This window comes from Petaurus breviceps, unplaced genomic scaffold (genome assembly GCF_028583685.1).
Source record: "Petaurus breviceps papuanus isolate PSGF00001 unplaced genomic scaffold, PetGlider_PUasm1.0 90825, whole genome shotgun sequence".
Lineage (NCBI taxonomy): Eukaryota > Metazoa > Chordata > Mammalia > Diprotodontia > Petauridae > Petaurus > Petaurus breviceps.
Genome location: NW_027187353.1, coordinates 3100743 through 3122063, shown reverse-complemented (window position 1 = coordinate 3122063; position 21321 = coordinate 3100743). Strand labels below are relative to the sequence as shown.

At 43.4% G+C, this 21321-nt stretch overlaps 1 protein-coding gene across 1 annotated transcript in view; it reads right to left on the bottom strand.

Annotated features, from left to right (window-relative positions):
• The window catches only part of PTPN9 (protein tyrosine phosphatase non-receptor type 9), a 66633-nt gene that overhangs the window by 32263 nt on the left and 13049 nt on the right, over positions 1-21321 (bottom strand). The window contains exons 2-5 of the mRNA XM_069071129.1: positions 9228-9371; positions 7979-8068; positions 7073-7197; positions 1230-1335 (exon numbers count right to left, since the gene is read on the bottom strand). Coding sequence (XP_068927230.1) covers positions 1230-1335; positions 7073-7197; positions 7979-8068; positions 9228-9371 — 465 coding nt within the window. The remainder of the gene's footprint in view (positions 1-1229; positions 1336-7072; positions 7198-7978; positions 8069-9227; positions 9372-21321) is intronic.

Sequence of the window (21321 nt, the reverse complement as noted above, 5' to 3'; positions counted from 1 at the left end):
TCTTCCTAGTTGTTATTTAACTCTATTCCTCCTCCCTCAAAAATCCACATCTCTTGGCATTATTACTTTGTACTACCTTAAACTCCCTTGAATCAGGTTCTGCTGTAGGTATAAAGATGCCCAAAGAATTTTCCATTCTCAGGACCTCTTCAGGAGAGTCCTCCAGGAGAGTCTCTTACCTCCCTGATCTATATACAGCATTTCTTTATGGCTACCATAACAAAAGCCTTGCCTCAGAAAATACAATGACTGCCTCACTAAGGAGAAATTCAAGTCTCTGCTAAGTGTGCTAGGTGGAAGGCCCTACCGCTATGGGCAGGAAAGGAAAGTCAATTTTGCCTGTTCCCTGAAAGCAAAGGGCTGCAAAACTATGCCTGGCTCTTTTAAAAGCTATTCATGGAAGGAAAGTCATACTCCATTGGGCCAATTCTAAATGGCTCGCTTGTAATAATGTTTAAAACTTGCTTCTGTGTAGTGGCAACTGTAATCATGAAAGTTATGTTATATTTTAGATAGAAAACTAGAAATCTGAGAGATTCACTACTAAAACTTCAAAAGTCTATCTTTGTTCATTAAGAAATGAAAAGTTTTAGGTCCTTATCCTAAAATACAAAACTCCATATCTTTATCACATTGTGTGTCAAAAATCACAACAGTTTAAAACAAACAGAAATCTGGAACTAGGAGTGTGTGAATAGCCTGTTCATATAATTTTTTTTTCTTTCTCAATAACAGAGGAACTCCAGGGTTAACAAAATGTAAAGTTGAAGGTGGGAAAGCCATATTTCAAAATGTATGGCCTCAGATTCACGTGTTTCAAGCAAATCTAACCCAAATACTCAACTCTCCTGGGAAATCTTGGAAATCTTGACTCACAGATCAAAAGGCATCTTTTGGAAGGGACAAGGGGAGTCCCTTGTTCATCTCTTTACCTTTGTCCATCTATTTTGGCCCCAAAGCTGTCTAGGGAAGGAATATCCACCCCACTCCTTGGTAGTCCATAACAAAATCAAGGAGATGAGAGCCCACTTGCATTCTTAAGAGTTCCTTACCTTGGGGGCAGCTAGGTGATGCAGTGAATAGAGTACCATCCCTGGAATCAGGAGGACCTGAGTTCAAATCAGACCTCAGATACTTAACACAAAAAACTAGCCGTGGACCTTGGGCAAGTCACTTAACCCCAATTGCCCTACCTTACCCCTCCAAAAAAAAAAAAAAGAGTTCCTTACCTTCAGGAGGTTTAGCACTTTCTTGCCAAGGTCTAGCTCAAAGTTGTTATAATTGGAACCCCCCATGTCGTAGATAAACACTAGTCCATTCCTTTGAGTTTCAAAACTGTAAGCCAACAAACAAACAAACAAAACATTGTTTATAAGTGAGAAGATGAATGAGGCAAAGCAAAGACATACACAGAAATGTGTGTCCAAAGATGGAAAACCAAAGAGCGGTCCTGGATTAGAAAGGGCTGCCTTACTCTGAAAGCTCCCCTTCACTCTGAGTCTTCCCAGCAGGGTTGGCTGAGCACTCGTTAGGGGTAACATAGAAGGGATTCTGTTCAGATTCAACTTGGATCAGACCAGAACATGGGCAGATCTTGAACTAAAATGATCGTTTTCTTATAGAGGATCATCACCAAGATTTATCTGCATAATACACTGCAATTGTGAGCTCAAATCCGCTAAGCTGCCTCTGGAGATCACAGATCTAAAATGAGAAGTGACCTCAGAGGGTGCTCAGTCCTCACTCTGCAAATAAGGACAGGGAGGCGTAGGGAGCTGAAGTGCTTTGCCAAGGCTAACACAAGCAGGAAGCATCAGAGAAGCGATCCTGCCCCAGGTGCTGTTGTTCAGAGCCAACATACCATTGTATGTCCATCACAAGGCATCCAAGTAGTGCCACAAATAAAGAGCCCACCTTACTGGTACTTGGAGATCCACCCTGAGGGACTTTTAATTTGTACAGTGCATAGGAAGATCCTAATTCTAGTTACTAACTTTTAAAAAGAAGACTAGGGCTTCCTCCTCATCACACATCTCTAAATGGAAAGGGGGCAAAAACACCAACTGCCTATAGACAGCACTTTTAAGTCTATGAAGAAATGGAAGGAACTTGAGAAAGGGACATATATTGGCAGAAAGATGAGATCTACCGCTTTTAGCTCTGGGAGAATGCTAACTAATATGGTCCTTCAGTCCCCCCGACACGTGCAGCATTGACTGTTCAACCCAAATGGGTCGACTACTGGGTTGAATCCCTTCTCCTACACACCTGAGTCAAATCTAGAATTCTAACCTTAAAAGGAAGGTGGAAAGAGCACTTTATTGGGAACTGGAGACAGGCTCAAGTCCCATCATGCATACTAGCCATGTGACCTTAAGCAAGTCACTTATTCTCTGGAACCTGTTTCCTCATCTACAAAATGAGGAGCAAGGCTAAAGTCCTGTCTTACTCTGATATTCTCTGATTTAAGGGCTGTTAAAGGGTCCCCTGGACTTGTCTTTTTGAGTTACCATATATTTCAGATTCTAGGAATATATTTTGCTTTATAGGTATTCTCCTAAGTCATTCCAAGAGTCTGTATCTACTTATATTAAAAAACAAAAAATAAAACCAAAAAACCCAAATGCCTCATGTCAGAGACCTGAGGGCCATTTTGCTTTATGAAATTTATGTTCTCTTAACTGCTTTAATATTGTCCTAGGGAGAAACACACACAGCAGAAATGACACTTGAAAAATCTCAAATTCCATAAGTACCTACAATACAATTTTCTCTAAATGGCTTGATTTCTAACTTTCCCTCTAGATCTTTACTGCTTTTAAAATAAATACACACACATCACAAAGGCTAAACTGATCTGGGGGATCTTCAGCAGAGTTCTTGAGATGTCTAACCGAGCCTGGGTATTTTCCATTTGTTTCTAAGTTCATATAGTCCCAGATTCAAAGTAACAAGAGTCTCCCTTTCAGTAAAACATCCTGGAACACAACAGGGAAAATGAAAATACATACAGGCTGGGGAGGAGAGCAGACAGTGCAAACTCTAGACAGGGATCTGTACTGCTCAAGCTAAACATCCCAGATCTACCACAGCTGCACTCTGTGTAGAAATATTAAATATAAATCCAATAGAATCTGACCCTTCCCATGGGGATATTTTTCATTCCCAATAGAATAAACAATAATGGGGGCAGCTAGGAGCGCCAGCCCTGAAGTCAGGAGGACCTGAGTTCAAATATGATCTCAGACACTTTTCACTCACACACACACACACACACATACACACACAACTAGCCTGTGACCTTGGGCAAGTCACTTAATCCTAGTTGCCCTACTTTACCCCTCCCAAAAAAAAATGCAGAATAAACAAGGATCTGACTTATGGTCTCTTAGTTACAAGGCATAGAATTAGTAGTAAAGGTGACCCTTCTCACTCATCATTTGCTCCTTCATTCACTTATCCATCTAACATATTAAGTCCTTTCTACCCTCATAGCCCTGGGCATTGAGGCCAATACAAAGACCTATAAACAAACGAGCTTGTGACTTAACCAGGCAGACAAAAGACACTAAATAACATTACAAAGAAATGTATGGCCAATCAAATGGTTATAGGGATTACAGGTTTCATAGATGTGGATAAATTTGAACTAGCCCTTGAAGGGGAGATGAGATCTGGATGTAAAGGGGAAAAAGCAATCTCAAGTAAAGGCCTGGAAGTTAAAAAAAAAAAAAAAAAGGCATGTTTAGGAGTGGTAGCACACAAGTCCCTCAGGTTGGAAGGGAAGGGTTCATGAGGTATTGGAGTTAAGTTGGGCAAACCAAAGCCAAATGAAAGAAGTTCCTGAATTTGGGGCAGCTAGGTGGCACAGTGAATAGAGCACCATTCCTGGAGGCAGGAGGACCTGAGTTCAAATATGACCTCTGACACCGGACACACTTACCAGCTGTGTGACCTTGGGCAAGTCACTTAACCCCAATTGCCTTACCTTCCTCAAAAAAAAAAAAGCTCCTGAATTCTAAGCAAAGGAATATTTACTTTATGGGCAATCATTGAAGGCTTTAAAGCAGAGAAGTGACATAATGAAAATGACATTTTAAAAAGATAAACAGGGTACAGGGGGAAAAGCATGGTACTTGAGAATGGGGAGGAGGACAGGGGGGACTGGTTAGCTGGGTGACTTTGGATAAATCACACTAACTTTTCTGGGTCTCAGTTACCTAGCTGACCTGTAATTTCCACGATTCTACTAAATCAATGAGATCATTAATATACATCAGGAAAATGAAACTCTGAGTCATTATTACACCAAGGATCCCAATCCCTGTTGATAGTTATCATAAAACTTTCCAGCATGCCTATGAGAAGAAGGGCAAAATACCACTTCTGGGAGAGAAGTGTGGAGCTGAAATCCTTCCAAAAAAAAAAATACATTTTGAGAACCTGCATAGAAACCATTCAGGAAGGAAGGGCTGGGAAATTCCAAACCCCTGCTTTAAGAAAGAAAGTGAGTCTGGAGGTGGCTAGGGGGAACAGTGAATAGAGCACCAGCCCTGGAGTTAGGAGAACCTGAGTTCAAATCCAGCCTCAGACACTTAACACAAAAAACTAGCTGTGCGACCTTGGGCAAGTCACTTAACCCCAAATGCCCCTCCAAAAAAAAAAAAAAGCAAAAAACAAAGAAAGTGAGTCTGGGGCCACATCGAATCCTCCACTTCAGCAGTATTTGAGACACCTTCCTCCCTCAGCCTTCTCTGGTTCCCTGTGGTTACTTCTCAGTCTCTTCTTCCCACCCTTTCAACCTGATCCCCCTGATAATGTTATACCTCCATGACTTTAGCCAGCAAGTGGACCTCTATGCCTAAGTCTTCATCCTCTCTCCTTCACCTTCTCTTCATTCTCTCAGATCCTCATCCCCAGCTGCATTTTAAACTCAATATATCCCAAACCAAAGTAACCATCTAATGATCCCCCAAACTTGTCCCTCCTCTGACTTCCCCATCTCTGTCCCTGACAACCATTTCCCAAGTGATCTAGACCCTAGCTCTCAGGATCCTGTGTACTCCGAAGCTTTTGTATGTGTATGTGCAAACCTGCGGCATCCCTGTTGACTTTCCCCAACTGCAAGGAGCATCTGAGTGGCTTTTTTACTTCCTCCTCAGAGCAAAGCACAATGTGTGGCCCCAATATGGGGATCTAAGGCTCAACTGAACAGAATTTTTAGAAATTTTCCTGACAGACAAGCATCAGAAAAGAGAAGATCTAGAATTTGCATCATCATAACTTAATGAACAGGGTGCTGAGCCAGCTAACAAGGAAGACAGAAAAAAGAGACTTGTATCCTCCCACTAATTCAATCACTGAATTCTCCCTCCTCTAAGCTACCTCATCCATCTCTGAACTTCACTCAAAATGTTAATGAAGGTCAATGAGATGAGAAAGCACTTAAAAACTTAAGTAGTGTACAAATGCAAGGTAAGTAGCATTGCCATTCAGTCAGTGAGGATATTTGACCTGCTGGCCAGTTCTCCAAAAGCAGTGTATTTACCCATGGTTAACACTGCCAAGGTGATTCCTGTCGATGGCAGAAAAAGGGCGAGTTGTCTGGAGGCCCGCCCAAGATACATGATGGGTAGAATCCTCGCCCTCTGAATAAACAGAGGCTAAAGGATGGGAAAGCAACACCTGTGTGTGTCTCCTTTCCCTGTATTTAGGGCCTAAGAGGACCAGGAAATTATCTAGGGGAGGGGTTCTTAACCTAAGGTTTATGAACTTGGTTTTGGGGTTTTGTTTTTTACCATTCGGATAACGATTTCAACATAATTAGTGTTCTCAGGATTCCTATGTATTTTACTCTGTGGTTTAAAGAGCATGATTCTGAGAAGGGGCCCCTAGTCTTCCATCCCCAGGATGCCACCAAAGGGGCTAGTGACACAAGAAAGGTTTTAAGAACACCTGAAATAGGACAACTCTCCAATGAAGGATCTGAGTCCTGGGAGCAACTTGTCTAAGGCAACCCTGCCAGCTAGCAGCTAAGCTGGAAGTAAAACCCAGATTTCTTCAGTATCCATCGAGTGTCCTCCCTAAAGGATGCTGTTAGAGGACCAGCTAATAATGAGAACCTTTAACAGAACCTAGAGAATCAAGACACCTATATCGGGGAGGTTTCAGTTAAGAATCTGTGCAACTCTGAAAGCCGACTGCACCGTGTCTCACACAGTGCCTGCACAAGACTGGGCAGAGAGGAAGAAATCATTCTAAGAGCTGGTAAGAGCTTCAGACCAACCAGTGCAACCCCCATGTGAACAGGTAGCCCCTCTACGAGAACCTCATGGACGCTGGTGCTGGGAGCTCACTGCTTCCACAAATAGCCCTGCTCATTTCAAGACTGCTCTAACTAAGCACTAGGAAATTTTTCCTCCAGTTGAGCTAAAATCTGCCTCTCTGCAGCCTCCCTTCATTGCTGAGAGTTCTAACTTCAGGATCCAACAAATCGAGTCGAGCCTCTTAGATGTTGGACAGCAGCGACTGTAGTCCCTTCACATCTTTCCTCAGCTCCTCTGATAGGTCCCCAGAAGCCGTGACGGTGAGTCCCTTTCACCATTCATACCAGTCATCCTCCCAGGCTTTTCTCCATAATAAAATTCAATAACCTAGAAGTACTATGACACGGACAGAGTATGAAGGGTCTAGAACCCCCATGGCTCTGGACACTACTCTTCTATTATGGCATCTAAGGCTACATTAACTTTTATAAGTGACCCATCACATTACCACCCCATGCTTGGTTTTCAGTTCTCAGAGGCATTTTCCTTGCCCTCCATTATCTCTTTTGCATAAACTTTTGCTTACTTAGTTATGTCTCTCCCATCTTGCACCTGTACAAGTGATATTTTTTAACCTAATTATAGTATTTTAATTTACCTTTATTAAATAACATCTTAGATTCAGCCCACTGTTCCATTCCAGATACATTACAGTTGCTAGTAAAGACTGTGAAGGGAATTAAATAAAGGGCTTGCCAGCAATTGGAACAGTCAGTAGATATGGATAAATTTCCCCATGGGCTCACCTATCCATTGCTCGGTCCAGCAGGTAAAACAGAGCCTGGAGCACGACATGTTGAGAGGACTTGTGAGGATGATGTAGCTTAGCGGTGAAGAGGGCGATGGAGGCTCCAGAGGGATCCCGCGTGTTCTAGAAGGAAATGAGAAGAAATGCTATGGAATCCAAGCAGGTAACCACCAAAGTCATTATGAGAGCTCATATGAGAGAGATTCTGGTCAAGTGCCCTGACTTGATGTTCATCAACTTCTTCAGAAAGAAGGAAGACTATTTGGAGTGATATCCCTTCAGTGCAGGGCAGGTCCCTCTAGCTGCTTACCTGATGGACAGTCCAGATGCCAGGGCTATGACACCATGTGTTTTTCTGCCCATTTGCTTCTGCCCTTGACAGTGGTCACAGACCTGCTCTCACTAAGCCTCTTTTCCCCCAAAAACAGAACAGGAAGGAAAGGGACAATATGACAGAATGACAGAGCAGAACCTCACAGATTTGTATCAAGTTTGAGACCTTCTCTCCCTAAGCTGAAAGACAGCTCTTCCCAGAAAGGCAGGGCATGACTAGCTTAAGCTGCCTTAGAAATACCATCGTTTGACTTCATGGGAAACCAGTGGCTCTAACAAGTAGCCAGTTCGAGTTGCGGGAAGAGAACCAGCTCACTCTGCCAGCCACGCCCCCAATGTTCAGTCAGCAGGCTGAACAGTTCCACTGTTCTCTCATATCTCCAGGTCAGGGTACCCTCAATGAATCACCTTACCATTCATTATAAAAAGAAGCCCATGTCTGACAGCATGGCAGCCTCATGGCAGCTTCTGCCTCCACTGCTAACTCTAGACTCAGGACAAAGACCCAAGGCCCCAAACCAAGAGGGAGGAGGCAGCGAGCGAGTCAGACAACAGTGAACCCAACACTCACTAGGATTGTAAACTTCCCACTGAGGATTTCTGAACGGAGGGGGTCCTCATGAGGCCGCAGCTTGACGATTCCTTCTTTCCGTCGCATTTCCTAAAGAGGAGGCACAATCCACTGACCAAATCCAATTGTTAAATGCATTCAGAATTATTTCCCCTAGCCAGCTGTTTGTTAAATCCCCTTCCTGCTAGGCAAGGCTGATGAACTGCCCAATGCCCTGAGAGGAAGAGGCCTTGGCCAAATCAGCGAGAATCCTAACACTCCACATTCTAAGGTGTGGATGTCCAAGGCCGCTGGAAGGCTGACAAACCCTTTTTTGCACTGATCTCTCTGATGAGCAGTCTGAGGTGCTCTGGACCTCCCTCACCCTAACCACCATGCCCAGAAATCCTCTGTCTCTACAACCAGGGCAACAGGCTGACCAATGAGTCAGTATACATGCTCCCAACTTTGTGCCAATTCTGTCCATGGCAAAAATCCCTTTAAATTCAGCAAACATTTTGGGTGCCTTGCCAGAATACTTTTCGAACCCCACAGTGACAGACAGTCTCTGTTTCCCTGAAGGGGATTTCCTTCGGAAAAAAAAAAAATTTGTGAGTTGAGAAACCAGACCTGGGAAAGGGAGATTTTGTAAGAATGAAATAAAATTCCTTTTTTTTTTTTTGTAAATGAGATAGATCTATCAGCACCCCAGAGGCAAGGTCAGCATTTTCTAAAAACACATAGTAGTTAACTAAGATGCTGATGGAGTAGCAGTTATTTCAAGGTCAAGTTTGGGCAGCGCCAGGGCAATGAACTGGACTAGAGCAGCTGTTCTCTCCTGGGCAAAAATGCCTCCTTCTGATTCTCCATTAAGATCTGCATTGACCTGATGGAAGGCAGATTTCTGAAAGGCCCCACTGCTAGAAAAGCTCCTGATAAGTCAGGAAGGCAGAGAGAGGACAGGTGAACCCACCCAAACAGTCAGCAGGGGATATCAGAACCCAAACTCAGAGGGGTAGCCGTCCACCAGAACAGTAGAGACTTAAGAGATGGTGCTGTTCAACTTCTTTGTTCCAAAACAGAGCCGTCATCTTCCTATACCCTCATCTTTCAAGCCAGACAATAAAACCAAACAGCACAATCCCCTCCCTGTAAAAGATACTCAGCACTCCCTGGGAGGATGTGGGGCATGGCTAAGCGGTATCCACCCCACACCCAGTTCAGGAACAGCCCAGCTCACTGGGTTCAAGTTAAACTCACAAGCACATACCCTGTAGGCGTGGAACAATTCAATAGCCCGGAGGACATCAAATTTTCTGGCCATGAGGAACCTGACAGCCAGGTTCCAAGAGAGCGGAGACACATTGTACTGAACCGTCCACTTGTTAATCTCCTCCAGAAACTGCTTGGTGGCCTGTTTGACATAGAAAGAGAACAAAAGACAAGTGGGAAAAAAGGGAATGTGTATGTTAAAAAAGAAAAAAAAACAAACACTCTGGTCCTCCTCTGTCCCAATCAGATAAGGAAGTGAGGAATTCAAGCCCCAAGGCCTCTGTTGGGAGATGGAGAAATCACACGGATTGCAACTGTCTGCTGCCCACAAACAGGGAAAACCCAGAGCTGTTCAGGAGGCCAGATACCAAGGTTAACAGACCAAAGTGAGGTCAATGGTGGATAGGGAAAGAATATAGCCATGATCCAGGCTCCCAAATGAGATGCAAATTACTGGCTCAAAGGAAAGGAAAAAATGAGGGCTGCTGGACCTGGAGGAGCCAGGACATGGGCACAGTCCAACAGTCTCAGCTTCTCCTTCGACCCCAGCAGCCAATGAGAAATGACCCCTGCTCTGAGAGTCACTGAGAATAGAAGGACCATTGGGGAGACCAGAGTGGCCTCAAAAGCCAGCCCCTTCCCTTCCCTTTCTCACTGATCCAATGACCTTGCTGTTGGGAAATCCTCTGGCAGTGTGTCACACACAGACACACAGACGCACATACACCAATGCCAGGAGGGTGGGGAGCCAACCACCATCAGCACTGTGGCTTGATTGGGGCGGGGGAGGGGGCGCGGAATTCATCTTGGGGGAGGGTTATAAAGTTCCATTTTCAGGGCTTGATTCCAATTCAACAGTAAACTTCTGAAGTGTCTCTACTACAGTGTACAAGGTAATTAGTTTACATGTGTTTAGAACTTTTCCTACCACTCAGTTACAAAGTGCTTTTCTCATAGTATTCAAAGGAGGCAGAAAACACATGTCACACACACACACACACACACACCACCTTCGGGCTCGGGTAGGTGAGTAGGGATGAGGTAGTTCTCATTGGGAAAATACTGGGGAGGGTGATCTCGAGGACAAAAGCAGTATTTTACTTTTAGGATCACAGATTTAGAGCTGGAAGGGGCCTACTCTTTGGTCAGAGGGGGAAAGTAAGGCAAGCAAAGGTTAGGTGAATTTCCCAGGGTCACACAGTCAGTAGGTGTTCTAGGAAGGATCTAGACTCAGCTCTTCCTGAGTCACTCTGCCCACTGTGCCACCTTACTGCCCATCATTCATGCAATCTAAGAGCTGAATTGGAGAAGCCATGGGTTCCTCCTCTTTAAGTGAAGGCTCAGTGAGCTTGTCAGAGAACAAGCATTTATTAAGCGCCTACTATGTACCAGGCATCGTGCTACACATTTTACAGATATTGTCAACAATTTTTGGAGACAGATGCTACCATTATCCTCATTTTACAATTGAGGAAACTGATGCAGATAGAGATTAAATGACTTGCTTTAAGTGTTTGAGGATAAAATTGAACTCCAGGTCCAGTGCTCCAAGCATTGTGGTGCCCACTAGTGGCAAGATATGTGACTGAGGGGACTGTTTCTGGGTACGAGTTGAACTACTAGGGTCTTTGTATTCTGGGATAGTTAGTATTTTAAAATACTTTTTACCGATTTTCCATGCATTCATCAATGGCCCCTCCAACTTGGTGATGCCCTGCCTCCTCTAGTAAACCTCCTCTAGAGGTCCTCAAGGGTAGGCTCTGTGCTCTCCGCTTTGCACATCCAGCTCCTAGCACAAGGCCTCACCCAGACTAGGCCCTCACTGCACATTCCTTAAACCACATTCACGTTTTGTCCCTCCATGGTGCTGAATGAGTCTGGTCCCCAGGCTCTGGGCAGCAAGGCAGCTTCATTCCCATCCGATGGTTGGCACCCTGGTGATGAGGAAGGCTTCTGAGCTGCCATACTTACTGAAGGTATTATTGACTATTCCCATCTCACAAGTGGACGAGCTGAGGTTCAGACAGAGCCATGGAGCTGCCAAGTGTCTGCCTGTCTCTCCAGCTGCTGTTGAAGCAGAGGGGAAAGAGGCATGTGATGGATGGCAATGACCTTGAGTGTTGGGAAGCTTCACCACCAGGGCACCTGAAGGGCTTCAGCGATATTAAACAAGAGTAATGAACTTCTGTTGACATCAAAGGTGGTTTTCTCCTCACAAACCCTGCAAGGGAGGTAGGGTAAGGACTCTTGTCCCTATCAGGTGACCCAGCTGCCTAGGAGTCAGGCTTCCACACCAAAGGGCCATAACCTTTCCACCTATTCTGCCTAGAACACACACTCAAAGCCAAATGGATTCATGCGAGAGCCGGATGTAAAACACTGAGCATTTCTGACTACTCTGTCCTGCCACCCTGGGGATCACTGCTCAGCAACAGTCAGGGAGGCACTCAGCAGGTGAGAGGCAATGGGGGAGGAGAACCTCGCTTCTAGGGAAAGTCATCCTGGAACCCAAAAGACTACAAAATCCAAGAGGTCAGCACAATGAATTAGGCTGAAAAGCACAGAGCTGAGAAAGAAAGGTCATCAGGAAAGACAGCAGGGCTAAACCTTGGACGCTCCTGGAAAAAATTGTGCCCACCATGAGGCCAGCATCAGAGTGAGGGCATGTGGTAAGTGAGGGGAAAGCCTTGGACGCAGCAGGAGGAAATGAAACCCTGGCTGGGCCAGAAGCCCCTCCTTGATGTTCTTGACTTATCTAGCAAAAAGCCCATTCTGGGTAGAACCTTTTCTAGGGTACCTGGGAGCTGCTAGAGGAATAAGAAAGACCAGAGCAGGATCACAGGGTGCTGCAAGGACCACAGTGAGCCCTTTCAGCTCTATGGGGCTAGGACTAGGCAAATGCCAACAAAAGGAATCAATAAAGAGGCTGATGCATATGCAGGAGAGGGTCCCACCCTGCAGTCCTCCTCCCAAGTGAGCTGTGACTGCCATCTTTCCCAAGTCGATTCCTCCTGGGGTCAGTATGTCCTTCGACTCCACAGTGTGAGGGCCTCAGGCTGACCTCTGCCCTCCTGCTGGCCAGGATGTTATTCTTGGCTTGGAACACGGGAACAATTCCTTCTGGTTTCGCCTGCCTGCCCAAGCTCCAAGAGTCTGTTCTGTACTGTAAACAGCAGTGGGATATTTACAAGTACACAGACACCACCTGCTCTGATCCAGCCCTGACGGCATATTTTCTTTCCCCTGGGGGGCACCCAGGGAAAAGTTTGGGCTCTGGGAAGGAACCAAGGGCTAATCACAGCATTAGCAGGACCAGCTTCACGGCATGGCGTAAAGTGCTGGACCCAGGACCAGGAAGACCCAAGTTCAAATCCACACTTTTTTAGTTGTGAGTTCCTGGGCAAGGCACTTCTCTCAGTCTCAGTTTCTTCATGTATAAAACAGAGATAATGATAGCACTTAACTCCCAGGCTTGTTTTAAGGATCAAATTAGATAATATTTATAAAGAGCTTTGCAAAAAAAAACAAGCCTTAAGGGGCAGCTAGGTGGCAGAGTGAATAGAGAACTGGCTCTGGAGTCAGGAGGACCTGAGTTCAAATGTGGCCTCAGACACAACACTTACTAGCCGTGTGACCTTGGACAAGTCACTTAACCCCAATTGCCCTGTCTTCCCCCCTCCAAAAAGTTAAAAAAAAACAAAAACCCTAAGCCTTAAAGTGCTATTAACAACCCAGAAAGACAAGTACTATTATTATCCTCATTTTACAGATGTGGAAACTGAGGCAAATCAGTGAGATGATCTGCCCAGCGTTACATAGCTAGGGAGTGTCTGAGGTGGGATTCTGAACTCAGGCCTTCCTGAATGGCAGCCCAATGCTTTCCACTACACCACCTAGCATACAGCAGGCTGTTATGAGGATCAGAGGAAATGAGGTGCCTAAAGAACTTTCTAAGCCTTAAAGCAATATGACAACATATATTCCTTGTGACCACCAATCCTACTGAGTATAACTTATTCCCAGCCCAACAGTCTCATTGGGCCACCAGAAAGACCCAGGCTAGCACTTGACCTCTGAACTCTGAGGACTGTGCCTGTTCTCTGGGATTCCTGAAGCTAGTGGCTACTGTGTTTCCTAGGCAGAGCCTTACCTCCACCCCAATCCCCCTCCCCCCTGCCCAAGGCAGAGGCTTACATCTAGTCCAGGCTTCTCAGCAATTTATCACCAGATGCTAACTGGGATACAGTCCTTGGCAGCCACTCTTATAAATACGGGAACTATCCAGCCTGAAACATTTACTGAATATCAGAGCTGAAAGGGAAGCCTCAGGTCATATAGTCCAACTCCCTGACTTTATATATAAGGAAACTGAGGCCCCAAAAGTCAAGAGACTTGCCTGAGGTCATGCCAGCAGTGAGCGGAGAGCCAAGATTTGAACCTAGCCATCGAACTCTTCATTGGGTACCATTTTTTACCATAAGATGCTGCTGCATCACACGAACAAAGCAGAATGACACATCCAAGTTGCTTGACTACTTGACCAATAGAAAGCCTGTGGGGCCCTACTGTAAGATGTCTAGCTACTACAGAGAATTCAGTAAAGATAAAGTCAATAGATCCCATACAAAGGGACTTCATTACTGGAAGTACTAGAGAGATTTCATGACAGCACAGTTCCACATATATAGGCATATGGTGATTTGCCAGCAGGTCAGAGAAACTTGGGCCAGCTCTCAGGCTTTGAGGGGGTCCCACTAATTTGGGTCTCCTGAGCTCCCCAAAATAGAGGTGATGGATCTTTCCACAGGGAACCTACTCTCCAGCTAATAAGATAATTTCACCTTCCAGTCTGTCAGTCACCGAAGTTTTCATTTGCAATCAATTCACACTCAACTCTTCTCTCTAAAATAGGCATTTTTCAACCATCTCGCAGGTGTTGGTATAATCTGGTCTTGTTTTACCTCCATCAGACGCTCTATAACCTATTAAACAACATAGATTTAAGTTCTGTCCTTCTAGGGCCCCATCTATACGTGCTTATTCGCAAAATAAAACAACAAATGTCCTTTTCTGCTATTAGTTTGGGAACAGATGAGCAGCTCCAGAAAAGAAACACTCTCCTGATATCAGGTATTTCTACCAATAGCATGAAACTATCTAGAGACCACATGGCAATACGAGAGTATACAGCCTCAAGTAAAACTCATCATCCTAAAATTCACAATTTACAAAATCAAGGAAGTGATCTGATATATCACAGCTGAAATTATCATTGGCAGAATTGCCAGGTGGCCTAGGCTGGCTCTGTATTTTAGCAATTATACACTTCCCCACACATTCACTTTTTCTGTGCCTGCACGTTTGTTTCTAAATTTTCAGTTTGGTTGAGTTTCTTCTGTCTCTTTTCCCCTTTAGTACAGATCAACCTGTTGATTTCTAAAGGCAGCAATCACTACCAGTGCTAAGAAAGAACCTATGCAAAAGAGCAGCAAACAAGCCAACTGTAAAACCTAGGGAGAGGAGCAGGAAGACCATACAAGTGTAAGGAAGGAGATCAAACTTACTTTCTCTTTTTTCGCCAAAAGATTTTTATATTTTTTTCTAATCACATGTAAAAAATTTCTAACATTTATTATTATTATTATTTTGATTTTTGGAGGGCAATTGGGGTTAAGTGACTTGTCCAAGGTCACATGGCTAGTAAGTGTTAAGTGTCTGAGGCCACATTTGAACTCAGGTCCTCCTGACTCCAAGGCCGGTGCTCTCTTCACTGTGCCACCTAGCCACTCCCTCTAACATTTATTTAAAAACATTTTTGAGTTCCAAATTTTTCTTCCAACCCTCCCTTCTCCCCTCAATGTGAAGGGAAGCAATTTGATATAGATTATACACATAGGTAAAACATTTCCACAATCTCCATGTTGCAAAAGAAAAACACAGGCCAAAAAAAACGTGTTTTAAAAAGTATGTTTCGATCTGCATTCGGACTCTATCTGTTCTTTCTGGGGAACTGGGTAGCATTTTCATCACTGTAGGTCCTTCAGAACTGTCTTGCATCATTGCGTTGCTCAGTCATTTACAGCTGATCATCATATTGCTTTTACTGGGTGTAATGTTCTCCTGGGTCTACTCACTTCGCTTTGCATCGGATCAAATAAGTCTTCCCAGGTTTTTTCTGAAACCATCTTGCTGGTCCTTTCTTACAGCACAATGGCATTCTATCATGACCATCTACCCCAGCGTGTGTTGTTCGGCCACTCCCTAACTGACGGACGTCCCCACAATTCCCACTCTTTGCCTCCATGAAAAGAGCTGCTGTGAATATTTTTGGACACACGGGTCCTTTTGCTTTTCGTCTGATTTCTTTGGGATACAGACCTAGTAGAGGCATCCCTAGGTCAACGAGTAGGCATACTTGTACAACCCTTTGGGCTATAAAAATAAAATATACAATATTTATATATTATATATATACATAACGTAATGATATAAAAAATTCCAAACTGCTCTACAGAATGGTTGGATCAGTTCACAACTCCACTAACAGTTAGCCTGGCTTTCTCATAAGGGGTGTGCGTGAATGAGGAGAACATAGAAACACAGAGGAAGGGATGGGAGGAGAGGTCATCAGATAAACCCTCCCTCTTCTCTGAAACAGGCGAAGGAGGGTGGAACACACACAAGAACACAGAGTTTGGTATAGAAATGTGTACATCTAACTAAACATGGGGTCATTGGCCTAAGAGGGATGGAAATACCAGGGAGAGCTCCTGATCATGAAGGGGGGAGACAGAAGGGGGATGGAAAAGGAAGAAGAAAACTCTAATCTTAGAAAACAGGTTAAACAAACTGTGGTGTATCAATATGATGAACCCAATGAAAGAAACTATTCCAAGGGCTCCTGGGTGGTAGATGCAGAAGGTGGGCAGAAACTATGACAACAATTTATACAAGGACAACAACACTATAAAGAAAAACAGCTTGGAAGGGCTTAAGAACTCTGATAAAAGCAATCACCAACCACGTCCCTCCCTGTCTGAAGGACCTTTTGTGAAAAATATCACCTACCTCCTAAGAGACAAGGGATGGACAGAAAGTGCAAAAAGAAACCTGCATTCTTTGACACAGTCACTCTGCCAGGTTTTTCTTTGACTACGCTCATCTGTTACAAGGGTTTCTTCTTTCTTTCATGCAGTTAATTGAGCAAGAGTAGAGGTTAGCAATAGCGATGCTCCCCCAAAAGAGGACCATGTTTAAAAATGCATAGAACTTTTTTTTTTTACCTTTTGGAGGGCAATTGGGGTTAAGTAACTTGCCCAAGGTTACACGGCTAGTTTGTGTGTGTGGCGGGTATAGGGTGTGGGTGTTAAGTGTCTGAGGCCTGAACCGAACTCCGGTCCTGACTCTGGGCCTGCGCTTTACTCAATGCCACCTAGCCACCCCTGAGATGCATAGAACTCTGGGGAAGAAAACAAGGACAAGCAGAAGTTCTGAAAGTAAAGTGTGTACATCAGGTTTCTTTCTCTCTCGGAATGGGGGAGGGGAGGGAAAAATCTGGAACTCAAAAACTTATAAAAAATGAATGTTGAAAACTATCTTTACGTGTAATTGGAAAAAACACTATTTGCAATAAACAAGAAAGTAAAGTGTAAAATCTTATATATTTTTATAAAGTTTGAAATGGAGAGTCACAGTTTCATACAGAATCTTCTTTTTATGTGTCGCTGTGTCTATGGGAATGCTTTCTTTTTTGGTGTTTAAGTTCAGAATAAAAAATAAAAAGATAAACTGGTAAGAGGTTTAATAGGCTTTTCATTCTGCTATATTAAGATGTGACATTTTTGTACTAGACCTTTGAACCATAATGGAAAAGATAAAAATAACCCTCGTTACTTTGCATTCCTATTTTGTCATTTATTTTTCATAAGAGTTTATCTTTAAAATTGTTGGGTAGGTTTTTCACTTATGTGTGATTTTTTTATTTCAAAAAATTTTCTGGGTTTGTATGTGCTTCCATTATACCTAGGAGCCAAGTTGCTTACACACACACACACACACACACACACACACACACACACACTCTGGAAGAAGGAAAAAGAAATGGGAAAAAATATTCAGTTATGTTCTGGAAATAATTTACTCTCTGGCAATTTGCCATAGTTATTAGCAGCATAAATTCCTTTCAAAGGAACTAAAGAGATGTGTGAACAGTGCTTAACTCTTCCACTTACTTCCAACATATAGGATTTAATTAAATAGCCCTACCTCTTCAATTGCTCCTACCAAGCCTTCAGTGAAAAGGATTCAAGACCACTACTGCTGACATCTATAAACCAGGAGGGTAGAAATTATGGAAGAAAAACATGAATATTCCTTTTTCAAAATGGGAAGAAGAGAAAAAGAAATGTGTATGTTGTAGGCTGCAAGGCGTCAAACATTGCACAGGGCTCACAACACTCCCAAATATAGCCGAGGCAACCAAGATGTTCCCCAAATGCCGTTCCTATGTGATTTTAATGTGTAAATGTGTTAATAAGAAAAGAAATACAGAAACATGTGAGGTTTTCTAAATCAATGTTCGTCCTACAAGGGTTCTTAGATATTGTTTAGTGGTACCCATTTTCTTTGAGTTTTATAGCTATGGCCTGATAGAGAAGGCCTGAGTTTGAATCCTGCTTTGAACACTTAATAGCTGTATGACCCTGGGCAAGTCACTTAACTGCTCTATGCCACAGTTTCCTCATCTGTAAAATGGGGGTGGAAATAATAGCACCTACCTCAGGGAATTGCTGAATCAAAAGAGTTGCCATACTGAGTATACATTGTACAGAATTCACTAAAAAAAAAATATACACATGCATTCTAAATTTAATATGAAATTTTTAGTTCTAGCTAAACTTTGCATTTATAGAAACTATTATTATAACTACCATTTTTAGCTATTGTAGACTTTGTAAAAGTTTTTTTAAAAATAGAATACTGAGACTAAGCATGGACATTTTTATACTAAAAGGCTAATTTCTGGAAAATTTTGATTAAATCTATCTGGCCAATTCAGAAGCTTAGCCAGATTAGAAAAGTAATCATAGATCCTGACCCTTTCTGCCTCCAACCCCACCAAAAAAAAAATCAGATTTACTTTTGGAATAGGGATAACTCAAAGAAAAGTTAAAGATTCGATACATTTTCCATATAACTACAACAATTCCATAGCTCACCTGAGTCACACAGAATAATCTTAATTATATAACTAACCAAAAACTGTTAAATCTCAGTGATGGCTTATTGTCTATATTTCTAGTTCATCTTCCACCATGGTCCTTGTGTCAACCATAACAAAACTCTAACTCTGAAACACAAATTGAGGAAGGCTGTGAATGATGCCTGATCTTGACTTTGTCCTCATAAATAAAAGCAAGTATTACATAGTCCTACTGAGTTCATTTCACTTGGGTCCAGCTGATTCCTATCAAATTTTCCTGTTAGGGATTGGCTCTGTTCATATGACTTACTTGTTTTATTTACTAAAACGAAAGACAAGCCAGTTTTACTTATATCAGAATTCTATTTCCTTTTACTTTCTGATTGTTTCACAAAAAAACACAGAGGCAATGAAAATATTTTGATTCCTCCTTGGCTTATTTTGGGGACCTCTGTAGCTGTGACAAATATTCCCACAATATTTATTCAGCTCATAAAATTCACATGGCCAAGTCGGCAAACATACCCACTTTCTAATGACCCCGAAGTTCCCGACCTTTCTTCCCCTATATGCTAAATGTCCTTTTCTAGATAATAAACCAACTGAAATTTGCTTTTCAAGTGATAATTAACATAAAGCCCCATATTAGCCCTAAAAATATGTGAAAGTACTACTAGTAGCTGAAAAACTCACCCAGCATACACCCTTTATGAAACTAGAACTCTATAAATAATTGTTGATTTGATTTTAAAAACAAGAATGGCAGGACATGATACCAACTACCACGCCTCCATATTTTAGTAACCAAACAGGGAATGAGGAAGGACAGTCAGAGAGAAAACACCCAACACCCTCAAACTCTGAACCCACAGCCCAGTTCTCATAAAACCCCACCAGAAAGCAAGGAAACTTCAAACCTGAATCCCTTAAAAATCCCCAGCAGATGGAACCTCCTGGACAGATAACCACTATGAAAAGGTGAATAAATACCCCATAAAGCAAACAGCAACAGTTTTGAAATTAAGGAACTTTCCATCTACTGTATTAAACATTGGGAAAGCATTAAAGATGGGGGGGTGGGGAGGGGGAGAGAGAAGCTAACCTCTAATAAGGGATTAAAATCCTACTGGGAACCGGAAGAACTGGGAGCACAAAGCAAAGGCTGCCCAAGTGGGCCGGCTCAGCAGAGTCCAAAAGCCTCCGAGCCAGAGAGGGACGAAACTTAATTGAGCTGCTCAGCCGGGAAAGCTCCTCGGTGTTAATGACTTCCTACAGGAGGAAGTGAAGGCCTGGGGTTTATCAGCACTCCACCAGCCATGTGGGACTGGCCCAGCCAGGGAAGAGCATGTCTGCCCAGCCTGACGTCAGCCCCCCGAGAGTGACCATGGCTAACCAGGGGGTGAGGAGGGCAGAAACTATCTTCTTCCTGGCAAAGCTAGCAGACACTCCCTTTGCCCAGGGCCAGCCCCACACCCCCCAGGCATAGCATTTCCATGAGGCTGCACGTGGAAGGCATGGCTAGCTCTTCAGGACCCTGGGGACCTCAAAGCACATCGAAGATACAAATGTTTCCCATTTCTATGCTTTTTTTGTAACAGAAGCAACTTAGGGAGAACTTTTCTGAACAACGTCCTACAAATACAATGTATTTTTAAATACTCAACAAAACAGTAAAAACCTCTTCCCTAACCCTTGGCCCTCCACAATGTCTGTCTGTCTGTCTGTCTCTGCCTTTGTCTCTATGAGATCGGCAAATTGCCTGTAGATTCCACAACTGGAAAAAATAAAAGGCAGCCTCAGGCTTTTGTCAGCTCCAGACCAAATGGATAAGTGTCTCTTTTCAGGAATACAGATCTTCGTATAACACACACACACACACACACACACACACACACACACACAATGGGAAAGGCCTGGATCTAGCCATGCACATTCCTTGTTAACAAGCTCTTCAACTACTGAAAATCCACAAAAGACCATTTGCAAACCTATGAAAAGTTAGAATCTTAGCTCCTTTAAAGCTTCAAAGTAACCCTTCTTCATTCCTTTCAGTGCCCCATTTTTCAGTTGCAGTTAAGCAGCACCGAGTGCTTCCTGGCAGGAGCAGGACAATAAATTCTAGCAGCTCCTGGGCCCACCCTGGGGCAGCATAAGCATTTTTAACTCAGAGCCCTGTCAACTAATACTGCAGAAATGGGAGCTTCCCAGGAGACAAGCCTTGTCAATACAAGGACATCTTCCTGTCCGAATCAGCACAGCCCGTATCACATTCCACTCAATATTCCCTCGGATGAGAGGCAGTCTCTCTGGGGAATGCTGTCCAGAGTGGACAGCTTGGAAAAACGTGCACTATCTCTTACAGGCCAAATAGAATGGTCTTTTTACAATCTTCATCCTTCTTGACCTCTGCCTTGGACACTGTGGAGCTCCCTTTTCTCCCTGCACATTTTTCTCTGGGTTTTTTGTGACACCACTTTCTGCCTCATTTGCTGGCTCAGCATCAGTATCACACTCTCTAACTGGAAATACCCATGGCTCTGTCCTGGGCCCTCCTCTCCTTCTTACACTTTCTCTCTTTGTCTTTTCATCAGTTTTCAAGGGCTTAATCATCATCACTGTGTAAATGGCTCACAAATCCAGCCCTAATCTCTCTGACTTTAAATCTTGCATTCCCAAATAACCAGTTATTGAACATCTTAAATTAGATATCCTGAGATATTTCAAACGCAACATGTACAAAACTCATCTCTCATCCAAACTTTCCTACGTTCTTTATTATAAGCAAAAATTGCACATCTCTCCCATTCATTCTCTCTCTCCTCCTCTCTCTCTCTCTCTCTCCTTCTCTCTCTCTCTCTCTCTCTCTCTCTCTCTCTCTCTCTCTCTCTCT